A 12,547-nucleotide genomic window follows, 5' to 3' on the forward strand; every position below is an offset into this window, starting at 1 on the left:
TCAGGTAACATATTCACATGGCCCAAAACTCAAGAGCTACTAAGGAGAAGACAGGATCAAGCTCCCCATCTACTGCTGCTTGGTCACCATTTCCCTCCCAGGAAGCAGCTCTTCCTAATCTTGCCAGCTCTGCCTGCCTAAGTGTTGAGTTGCCATAAAGAGATCTTGAAGTTTTTGAGTGTCTTTCATTGGAAGAGAACAACACAGTAGATAAGTAGCCAGTTGTGTTGGGATGAGAAGGGTGTGTAGTGAGAGGTGGTGTGGAAATCTAAGCTAATGTGTTTATTTCTGCCTGCAGTACATCTAGTCTTGCTTTTAGTTGTACAGTTTTGTTTTTTGTTTGGTTGGTTGTTGTTATTTTTTTTTTTTTTTTTTTTTTTTTTGAGATGGAGTCTTTATCGCCCAGGCTGGAGTGCAGTGGTGTGATCTTGGCTCACTGCAACCTCCGCCTCCTGGGTTCAAGCGATTCTCGTGCCTCAGCCTCCTGAGTAGTTGAGATTACAGGCACATGCCACCATGCCCTGCTAATTTTTATGTATTTTTAGTAGAGACGGGGTCTCACGATATTGACCATGTTGGTCTCAAACTCCTGACCTCAAGTGATCCTCCTGCTTTGGCCTCCCAAAGTGCTGGGATTACAGGCGTGAACCAGTGCGCCCAGCCTGGTTGTACAGTTTAAAAAGTATTTTTGATTTCCTTGAGCAAATAATCAGAAATTTTTCACAGCCATGATATAAACGTTTTATAAATCTGAGAAGTAAGCAAATTGGACTAAGCTTCCAATCTCTTTCTCCAGCATCTCGAGATCGATAGTCGTAGTTTCAGTCAGTCTCATCTCCTGAAGTAATTAAACAAGCCCCCGTCTGTTTCCACCCACTGCCAAAGGCCTCTCAGTCTCATCACTGCGGACAGGTATGGAGGGAAATCTTAAATCATTTTCAGATCGTGCAAATGATTCCCTTCTTGGTATCTACTGGGCATTACCCTTTTCCCCAAAAGGTGGTTTATTAATATATGCATTCCTAACTTTTAGATATTGTACGGGTGGAGAAAATGAACAGCATGTATTTTACACATTGTGTGGGGTAAGTGCTATTTAAATCCGGCTCGAGCTGCTAAGCATCACACTAACATGGGATCACTGGCTAGGGCCCAGATTTGTTGTGTGTGTGTGTGTGTGTGTGTGTGTTTTTCTTTTGAGGAGGGGGTCAGTCTTTAGAGAACTAAGCCATCTGTCCAGTAAATTATTTTAAGGTTTTAATAACAAATAGTTTGCAATGTATTTGAATGTGTGGAGTAAAAAATTAATGTTTTGCAAAGGCGATATCTTTAGAAATGTCTTCCACATTCTGTTTTGTTATCATTTTGGTATTGTAATCCCAATTTGGTAGCATGCATCTTTGTACTAATGTTTTGCAGAATTAATTAGTTCATTAAAAGCAACATTTTAAAATTGGCATGTCAGTAACAGTGTGCTTCTTTAGAAGGTTTTGCTTCTAAGAGGCACTGAGCTTCTACTGAAACAGATGCAGGAATTCTGTAGCTGCATATTAAGCTGAAAGACTATAAAGGATCTCTGTGGCTTTCTTTGAGGTTTGTTTTGTGGAGTTCTCTGGTTGCTGTTGTTGGTGACTTTTGATGGCTAAGTAATGAACCCCTGACACCTCACATCTTCCTCTGCTAAAGAGAACTTTGCATTGTAGTTGTTTTATAATGGCCTAATTTGGGTCTATGTGGCTTACTTTTAATGTGCAGTCTAGTCATTCAGGAAATATTTAAGGCATGCTTAGTGGGTGCCAGGCACTGTGGCAAGATGCTGGGATTCAGCATCAGAGAAGACAGTCATAGGTTCCCATAGAATTCTGTAGGGGAGTTAGGTGCTAAATAGTCACTCAAAAAATTATTTAATGACAAAGGGGACAGGAGCACAAAGCAAATTTAAAAGTATCATAAGAGATAAAATGGGATACACTGACTGATGGGGTGCCAAGGGAAGTGTGAGACGGTACTTCCCTGAGGAAGCATCATTTAAGATGAAACTCAAAGACGGAAGCATGAGTAGGAATGACCCAGGCACGGGGGTGAGAATACTTATGAGGAGAATCTTCCAGAAAGAGTGTGCACAGTGTCCAAGATAGAGTGAGCCTGCTCAGGGACATGGAAGAAGCCTAGATGAGGCTGTAACAGTCACTGCAGCTGGAGCGAAGGGTCCCCTTGGCCCTCCTAGGACTTGAGATTTTAGTTCACCACTGAGCTGTGCCTTAACAGTGATACAAAAAGTAGGAAGCCCTTTGCTTATACAAACAAGGATGTGGGTGTCAAGCATGAGAAATGTGGCTTTAGAGGGCAAAAGTGGTTACCCCAATCAGATGACCTCTAAAGTCATAGAGGCAGGTCTTTGATTTTTGTTGGAAGGATGAGTAACAGTCAGAGGCAGGTGTTTAAAAACAAACACGAAAGATACGTGTTGGCAAGAATGTGGAGAAAAGGGAACCCTCACACACTGTTGATGGAACTGTAAATTAGTACAGCCATTATGGAAAATAGTATGGCGGTTCCTCAAAATGTTAAAACTGGAACTACCATATGACCCAGCAATTCCACTACTGGGTATATGTCCATAGGAATGAAGTCAGTGTGTCAAAGAGACATCCCCATCTCTATGTTCATTGCAATATTGTTCACAATAGCCAAGATATGGAATCAGCCTAACTGTCTATTAGTGGATGAATGAGTAGAGAAAATGTGTTGTATATACACAGTGGAATACCATTCAGCCTGAAAAAGAAGGAAATCTTGTCATTTACAACAACATGGATGAACCTAGAGGACATTGTGTTAAATGAAATAAGCCAGGGACAGAAAGACAAATATTATATGATCTCTTTTTTTTTTCTTTAAGAGATAGGGTTTTATTTGTCACCCAAATTGGAATGCAGTGGCACAATCATCGCTCACTGCCCCCTTGAACTCCTGGGCTCAGGCGATCCTCCCATCTCAGCTTCCCACATAGCTGGGACTATAGGCACATACCACCACACCCAGCTATTTTTTTTTTTTTTTTTTTAGAAACAGGATCTTGCTATGTTGCCCAGGCTGATCTCGAACTCCTGAGCTCAAGCCGTCTTCCTGCCTTGGCCTCTCAGTGTTAGGATTGTAGGCATAAGCCACTTCACCTGGCCATGATCTCGCTTCTATGTGGAATCTAAAAAAGTTGAACTCATAGAAGTAGAGAGTAGAATGGTAGTTACCAAGGGCTTAGTGTGGGGGTTGGGGAGAGATACTGATCAAAAGATACAAAATTTCAAGTAGGTAAGAGGAATAAATTCAAGAGATCTATTGTATAACATGGTAGCTATAGTTAATAATGTATTATACTCTTGAAAATTGCTAAGACAGTGGATTTTAGGTGTTCTCACCACACACATGAAAAAAATGCTAAATATGTGAGGCAGTGTATGTGCTGATTAGCTTGATTTAACCATTCCACAATATATGCATATTTCAAAACAACAGGTTGTACATGATAAATATATACAATCTTTACTTGTCAATTAAAAAATAAACAAAAACTAGCCCACAGCTCTATCACAGAAACATGATTTAAAGACAATAAGAATTAGTAGATTCTTTGTACTCCTTACGCCATTTCAGTTATGTTCACTTCTGGGCTGCAACAAATATATAAATATATGTTTTTTAAATAAAAATAGCTTTATTGAAAAACAAAAGTTAACCATTCAGAAAAGAACAAAAAAGCAAACCAGGGACCACAGTTCTAGAACAGGGCTAAAACGGGGATACTTGTGGACTTTAAAGGTCTATGAACTGCAGGAGTTTGTATATAAAATGTTATACAGACATGTGTTTTAATTTTCATACCTTCTTCAAGGGATCTGTGACCCAAGAAAGACTAAGAACCAGCCAGGCGCAGTGGCTCACACCTGTAATCCCAACACTTTGGGAGGCAGAGGCAAGCGGATCACTTGAGGTCAGGAGTTGGAGACCAGCCTGGCCAACATGATGAAACCCTGTCTCTACTAAAAATACAAAAATTAGCCGGGCGTGATGGCAGGTGCCTGTTACCCCAGCTACTTGCGAGGCTGAGGCAGGAGGGAGAATCACTTGAACCCAGAAGGCAGAGGTTTCAGTGAGCTGAGATTGCGCCACTGCATTCCAGCCTGGGTGACAGAGCAAGACTCTGTCTCAAAGAAAAAAGACTAAAAACCACTGATGAAAGAAATCAGAAAACCCAGCAGTCTTTTATAAAGTCCATTCATGGACCCCAGAAAGCCTTTAGGTTTTGGAGGAAATATTTGTGTGTCATTCTAAAGGCTAAAGTAGGATGATTGGGTGCAGATACTAATAAGTGGATTTGAAACAATCAGACGTCAAACAATGCAAGGGGTTGCCTCATGAGGTGGTGATGGGGGATATTTATGCAGACCACCTGTTGGAGATGCTGTTAAAACCCTAAATTGTTGGGGATAGTGGATGAGAGGACCTCTGAGGTCCTGGTGTTCTTTAATTCTCAGACTAAGGCCATTGAAAGGAGCAAGCTGGGCTACTTGAAGAAAATTAGAAGTGAACAAAAGTATAGGGCTCTTGAAATCCATTTTAGCCATTTGAGAATGGTTGGATTGTTTCTGATGCAGTGGAGATGTTGAGGCAGTTGAGACTGAAGCTGTCCTTCAGGAAGAGATGGTTGGGTTGGGCTGGGAAAAAATGGGTTGGAAACCATTGAGAGTCTGACCGCAGCTGGGGCAAAGGACAGGGAAACAGAATGCTCTGGTTATTTAAAAGTTCGTTCTCTATCTGAACATACTGAAGTTATGGCTCATACCTTGATTTGAATCTGTAATTTCTAGAAGTTTGTGTTTCTAGCCCAGTTCTTGGATCATCAAGCCAGCTCATTGACCAAATTCTTCAAGAAGGAGAACCAAGCAGCTCTCCATTTTCGAAAGGCTTCTGTAATGTAAATAGGAACAGCAGTCTTTCCAAGTTATTACCCTGTTAACAGGTTGACAGATATGTGCAAATTGTGACTCACTGCTCAATTTGGCACTAAATTAATGTCTTTCCACGCCGCGTCTGCTCAAGTGTAAACTAGTCACCACTGCTGTGTTACTGCTTGTTTGCCTATATTCCAAAGGTAAAAATTAAAGTAATTTGATTCTGCCACAGAACAGAGTGTAACATATGGTGGAAGTGTAGGAGGGGAGCACACTGTTCCTACCTGTCCTTAGCCCTGCTCTCAAAGTGGGGCGCCGCACTGCAGAGCCCGCTGCAGATGCTAGCAGTGCTCACTGTCTCGGAAGGAACACTCGGAGAGTACTGCCAGAGACCACCTCCCATACCAACACTCCCTCCCTCAGCGAAAAAAGAGTGTCATTTTTGTCTCTAGATTTTTAATTTGAGCCTCCAAGCTTTCCTTATTTCTGTCAAGTCACTAGTGGTTGATTTGTGTTTCGAAGGTTGGGTCTGTTTGAAAATGAAGTGTTTTGATTTTTGCCTCGCGAATTTAGACATTGTTTTCCTCAGCTAAAGATGCAGCTGACTTTCTCTCTTTCCCTTTTTGGCAAATACATAATGTCACCTGTAGAAAAGAAATTTGCATCTCCTTTGTGTTAGGCATGTGAATGGAAAACAATCTCCTGAAAATGCATTTTTGCTTCCTACAGTCTTTGAGTTTGCTGAGCTTTGTCTAAGGTCACGGGTTGGGGAAGAAACAAGAAGACAAGAACAACGAAACCCACCTGGATCTCTTCACTTACCTGTGCCTACAGCAGATATTTTCCCTAGGAACTTATTTTTCTTTTGCCATTGCCTTTTCTTAGAGGTAAAAATCTCACCAGTAAAGGTATCAAAAATGGCCAGGAACCTTTGTTTGCCCATTAGAACTCTGGCCCTTACTAAAAGCAAGCTGAGTTAGGTAGTTGGCATGGAATTCTAGAAATCTACACACTGAGCTTGGTTTCTGGCTTTTTGCTTGACCTGATATCATCACTTAACCTACCTCATTTCTTTATTTTTCTAGCCTCCTAAGGAAACTAGTTTTCCAGAATGTATCTTGACGCCTTCAAGGTGAAAGGTACAAGGGAAAGCAAATTATGATGTTCCCTTTGTGCTGAAGATCTGCATATTCATCTGCTTTCTGCTGTCCAGAGCTATGATGGCTATTGATTGAGGATCAGTTCAGAAGACATCGCCTATCCTCCTCCCCATTAGCATATACTTAGCAATGACCTCCATTCACGCAGGACAGTGGATGTTTGCTTCCTGCTGAGTCGGAAGCAGCTGGGTTTAAACCACACATATAGATTTAGAAAAGAAGTATATACATGCAGGAATGTTTCCAATGACCTGGTATAAACTTTAGGCATGATGTTTTTGTCATGTGCCTTCACCATTTCAAGAAACGTCAGGCAATGATGAAAAATGAGTTCATTTCCTCTTCTCTTCACTTCTCACCCCTTTTGTAGCATTTAAGCTTAGATCCAAGATTGTGTGTCATGATGCTGTAAATCTAGAAGGAACCACGGGACATGATGTGTGGTCAGCCTGTGTCTTAGCCATCCAGGAAAGATTGTTTATTAAACCATTAAAAAATCAGCAGAGGCCGGGCGCGGTGGCTCACGCCTGTAATCCCAGTACTTTGGGAGGCTGAGGTGGGTGAATCACAAGGTCAGGAGATCGAGACCATCCTGGCTAACACGGTGAAACTCCGTCTCTACTAAAAATACAAAAAAATTAGCCGGGCATGGTGGTGGGCACCTGTAGTCCCAGCTACTCGGGAGGCTGAGACAGGAGAATGGCGTAAACCCGGGAGGCGGAGCTTGCAGTGAGTTGAGATTCTGCCACTGCACTCCAGCCTGGGTAACAGAGGGAGACTCCATCTCAAAAAAAAAAATTCAGCAGAATGGGGCTTTGCCTTTAAGAAGTGCCTCTCATTCTTTCTGAGCAAGTTCACTTTTTGGTGCCATATCCTCACAGTATGGTGCTTTCGAGAGATGGGAGATGCTGTTTGGTACTGAGTTCATAAAAGCCATTCATGTACTTGAAGAATATCAAAGTCTCCCTCGGCCTTCTTTTCTCCAGGAGCAAATACCCTTCAGTGCACCTCCACGCCTTCTCAGTCATCTCTGCTGCAGTCTGCTTACTGTTGTCATTGTTTACCACGGGGCCCTCTCTAATTTTTCCCCTTCCTTCTTCAGCTTAAAGTTTTAAAACTCGACATCACATTCTCTAAGGAAACCTGATAGGCTTTCCTTAGAGAATAGGGAGGGTCGCTTTCTGACTTTCAGAGCTGGCATGTGATGTTCGCTTTTTAACAAATGGCATTATGTTTTCTGCTATCTCTCATGAGCCCCAGGTTCAAACTAAAATCTTTTCATGTTGTGAACAGAGAACTAATCTCCCTCTTACCCCAAGAGAATACACTTTTATATGTCTCTGACTTAATGGACATGTAATTTAATTTGTCGTAGCCAATGGATATGAAATCCAATGTAAAATCCTTAATAGATAGTTTTACATGTCAGCTATTATATTATACATCCTCTTTGTGTCCAGTGTGATTGGATGGTGAACACAAATTCTTGTATAATTTTGTTCTCGAAGGACCTGAGCCAGACCCTACTCGGTGCTGTGGGCTGATGTCTTCACAATGTGCTACCACTGTAGGGAAGAATTTATCCCAGTAAGAGAGGGCATTTTTGCAGAATTGGCCCATGGTGTAAGTGGTAGAACTACCAATCAGGGCACTTACAATTTTTGAGTCCTTTATATGTGCCAGTTCTCATGCTCAGTCCTTAATGTCACTGACCTCAATTATTATTAAACCTTAAGAGATACAGGTTTCATCTGGGCTATAAGAACAGAGGATTCCCTTTTGGTGGGATATCTCCAAGGAAAACATGAAGCTGATAGCTTGCCTGATATGTTTGGAGTTAAGAGTCAGGTAGAGAGTTTAGGAATAAAACTGTAACAGATACACAGAAAACTAATCAAATGAAAAGGCAAAACAGGGCTGAGTGCATGGCTCTCGCCTGTAATCCCAGCACTTTGGGAGACTGAGGCAGGCAAATCACTTGAGGTCAGGAGTTTGAGACCAGCCTGGCCAACATGGTGAAACCCGTCTCTATTAAAAATACAAAAATTAGCCAGAAGTGGTGGTGGGCACCTGTAATCCCAGCTACTTGGGAGGCTGAGGCATGAGAATCGCTTCAACCTGGGAGGCGGAGGTTGCAGTGAGCTGAGATAGCACCACTGCACTCCAGCCTGGGCAATAGAGCAAGACTCAGTCTCAAAAAAAGAAAAAAAGGAAAGGCAAAATAGAAATGCAAGAAAACAGAAAGCTGTATAAGTAAATAAATGTAGTCATGAGCTACCATGTAGCTCAGCTATTAAAAATATATGCAGAGATTTTAGAATATAATCACAGACTACTGATTTAAGTAAAAATTGTGATGTAACTTGAATTAGAGCACAACCAGGAGATCAGGAATGACTTCAGGTATTTAAAAACAGAAGGAATTGGCCGGGCGTGGTGGCTCATGCTTGTAATTCCAGCACTTCGGGAGGCCAAGGCGGGCACATCACAATGTCAGGAGATCGAGAACAGCCTGGCCAATATGGTGACACCCCATCTCTACTAAAAATACAAAAATTAGCTGGGCATGGTGACGTGTGCCTGTAGTCCCAGCTGCTTGGGAGGCTGAAGCAGGAGAATCATTTGAACCCGGGAGGCGGAGGTTGCAGTAAGCCGAGATAGCGCCACTGCACTCCAGCCTGGGTGACACAGCAATTGTCACACAAGTTTTTGTCAAAAAAAAAAAAAAAAAGGAATTTAATCCCGGGAATTGGTTATTCCAGTGATTCAGAGGAGAAACCTGATGAGACAGTGAGACAGCCTAGAGGTGCACAACAGCAGGACACTGCTGCCATCCTGGACTGGAAGGACAAAGGGAGGGGGCCATATTGTTGGAGCCCAGTGACCCAGCAGGTGACACAGCTAAATTCTGACCTCCTATAGAAGAAAATTAATAGTTGTGCCTTAAAATGAAAAATCAAGAACTAGCATTAAAAACACATTATCGGCCGGGCGCGGTGGCTCAAGCCTGTAATCCCAGCACTTTGGGAGGCCGAAACGGGCGGATCACGAGGTCAGGAGATAGAGACCATCCTAGCTAACACGGTGAAACCCCGTCTCTACTAAAAAATACAAAAAAACTAGCCGGGCGAGGTGGCGGGCGCCTGTAGTCCCAGCTACTTGGGAGGCTGAGGCAGGAGAATGGCATGAACCCGGGAGGCGCGGCTTGCAGTGAGCTGAGATCCGGCCACTGCACTCCAGCCTGGGAGACAGAGCGAGACTCCATCTCAAAAAAAAAAAAAAAAAACACACACACATTATCTGGACATACAGAGGTAAAGACAAAAAGGTTTCTAATCCTATTTGCCTTCTTAAAAATGTGTTATATTTATTTAAAATTACATTTAAAAGAAATGTCTTTCGAATTACTATTAATCTGTAGTTCTTAACTGGAGTCGTAGTTCACACATGTTTATTTTTTTCCCCACTTAGATATGTTGATGATGTGATCAACCGCATTGACAGGATGTTTCCTGAAATGTCCATCCACTTATCCAGACCCAATGGAACATCAGCAATGCTTCTGGTAAGATCAGCTTGACTGATTTGTAGGGATGTTGGGGAAAAAAAAAATGGACTTCTCAGTTAACTCTCTGGTCCTGTGTTGTAGGATCTATAGAATGGGGATTAAATTCCGATTTGATGGTGAATAACATATTTCCTTTACTGGCATTCTGTAGATTAATAATTCTGCACATTGAACCCTTACTTTTGAACAAAATTGCAGATCCCATGTAAGAATTAACCAGAGAGGAAAGACACTGTGAGACCATTTCACCTTAAGTCACTTCATGCAACCTCCCAATATTTTGGTGAATCTGTTTTCTATTTTCCCCAAAGAAGTATAGTAGACAATAGTGATGCTCAACTGTTGGATCCTGCTAAAGAAAACGCTCTCTTAATACGAAACCAGAATATTATGTATTTGAAGAAAGTGTTCTGAGACTTGTGACTGATGACTTCTGGTTTTGCTGTTTCTAATTATGGTTTGCTCTGAACACATCAGCTCATCATCTCCTGGTGGATGTTTGTATTTGCATGAATTCCCCAAAGACAGGTGTGTTTTGGAAATACAGTGGGATAGAAATGCTAGATTATATTATTAATTAGGAAGGCATAGAGACCACAATGATGAGAAGCTTTTCTAGTGGTCTGTATAATAACACTTGTATGTGCTTGAAGAATACTTCCCTGAACACAGATTTTTGAGGAACCACCACATTTTATAAAAAAGCAGGTAAGTTTATTGAATAAGAATGATGGTTTCAATGGGCATCAGGGAGGTAAGGTTCAGGACTGGGTATTTTTTCCATCTATTCTGCTGTTGCTGCTTTGGAGCCTAGTGTGAATTCCCCATATTTTAGCATTTTACTTGTGTGAAATCTTATAAATAGCCAGTCACCCAGGATGAGTTACTATTTACTCCAGCCCATTCATCTTAGGGGAACATTGTGTGTGCATGTGTGTTTCGGTCTTAAGACAGGAAAAGATCTGGGCTTGTTAAATGTTTGTTACTTCATTTGTGGGGAAAAAAATTAGTGACATCCACCTGGATAACATGCTACTTAAAAAATTTCTTTCAGTTAAAACATAAAGAAAAGGAGAGAATGCTATGTTTTTTTTCATAGAAAAGGGAAACAGTTTTCTTCACATAAAATGTATCTGTTTACAGAACACAATAATATCATCTGCTTCCAGAGGTTGCAGTGAGCTGAGATCGTGCCATTTTACTCCAGCCTGGGCAAAAGAGCGAGACTCTGTCTCCAAAAAAAAAAAAAAAAAAAAAAGTCTCTCTCAGTTAAATGTACAAATTGCCCAGATTTTAAGATAACCCAGACCCAGCAGTTGAAACATAAATCCTGCTCTCAGCATACCTGACAGGGTCCCAGAGTTAATGAAGATAGAAATGAATGTGTCCTCAGTGAAATAGGTTTGTTCAAATTATTCTGGGTCATTGAGCTCCCATTTCATGACGAGGGTGGGACTGGCATTGAAAGGAATGAGCAGAGGGAATAAGATTCCAGGCAAACAGGCTACACAGATGAGTTCCTTCCACCTGAGAAGGCAGGCATGTATTTCACAGTGACGGTCGACCTCGCCTGCTTTCCCATGGAGCTTCTGTCCTAATAGACTGATGGGAGAGTTTAGGGGCTCAATTCAAGGCAAGAATCACGTTTCACATGCCCTGTTTATTTACTACCACCAACACCCATCCACCCCCGCTAATTCAGACATGTGCATCTAAGTGCCTACTTGGTATCTTTCTTCAGCGACACAGGAACTCACAGAAGCTGGTGCTTACTTACAGGAACAGTAGTAGGTGATCTGATTCAGAATCAGATTGCCACGGGGTTAATCGTACTTTTAACATAATGCCTGCGTTTGGCGTTTACTATTAGAAGTTGGAATTTTATGAGATGGCAAATCTCTAGGCTATTCACTCCTACCACATCCATCATGAGGTGGGTGACGGGAATTCCTACCTGGAGGGGGAGCAGGACCAACAGATGCCACCTCCCCCACTACCTACTACTAGTCACCTGTTCCCTGGACTTCACTGGTAAAGTTTTGGGGCCTAGACTGTAGGCAGGAGGTGTAGACAAGAGTTGAAAGTGTTTTCTGGAGATGAATCTGGATTAAATTGAATTAACCGGGAATGCAGTGTGTTCTGGAAGGCTATGGGGAAAGACCAGTTAGGAGGCCGTTGAAGCAGGGTGCACTTGAGCAGTCTCGGCCGACACCTTCCTTTACCTCCCTTGGCAAATGTCCGAACTGCGCCTGTGCTTTTGAAATAAAAAGGCATTTCCTACGGAATTGGCTGGGCTTCCTTGAATGCGGTCAACAGCAACTCTGATTGACTCACATAAGGAAAGAGTTGGTTTGGGTTTTGCTATTTGATGGTGCCAGGTGCATGAGACTCAGTGATGAAGCTGACCTGCCAGGCAGGACAAAAACCAGAGTAGCTCCAGGCATGTCAGGAACAAGATCAGGACAATGTTTTTTAGGGGGCCCCATGGCCCAAATGATTCCGTGTGAACTGCCTTCCATCCCTGTGCATACAATCTGGGAAGAACACTCCTGCTGGCCTAGCCTGCCGTTGCTCCTTGCCCTGAGCCCCAAGGATGGGGGAGTCAGGCCTTGGCAGCCCCACAGAACTGCAAGGAGTGGAGGGGAAGTAATTCCCTAGAGGATCCAGCCATCTGTATGACACAGTGAACGTCTGTGTGGACAGAGGCTTGTGGCTTATGCAGCACTTATCTCATCTGATGCCCACTGTGGCCCTCAAGGTAGGTAACACCAACTGTGCTCATTTGACAAGTAGGAACTGGAGTAAGTTGTTTCCTGTGGCTTGTGCAGTCAGGATACCTATCCCTATCTCCCCAAGCCTCCAGGATG

At 42.5% G+C, this 12,547-nt stretch overlaps 1 protein-coding gene across 1 annotated transcript in view; it reads left to right on the forward strand.

The window, feature by feature from the left end:
- Positions 1 to 12,547, forward strand: part of MED27 (mediator complex subunit 27) — a 215,464-nt gene that overhangs the window by 130,355 nt on the left and 72,562 nt on the right. The window contains exon 4 of the mRNA XM_023216909.1: positions 9,584 to 9,677. Coding sequence (XP_023072677.1) covers positions 9,584 to 9,677 — 94 coding nt within the window. The remainder of the gene's footprint in view (positions 1 to 9,583; positions 9,678 to 12,547) is intronic.

Source organism: Piliocolobus tephrosceles, chromosome 14 (assembly GCF_002776525.5).
Source record: "Piliocolobus tephrosceles isolate RC106 chromosome 14, ASM277652v3, whole genome shotgun sequence".
Taxonomy (NCBI): domain Eukaryota; kingdom Metazoa; phylum Chordata; class Mammalia; order Primates; family Cercopithecidae; genus Piliocolobus; species Piliocolobus tephrosceles.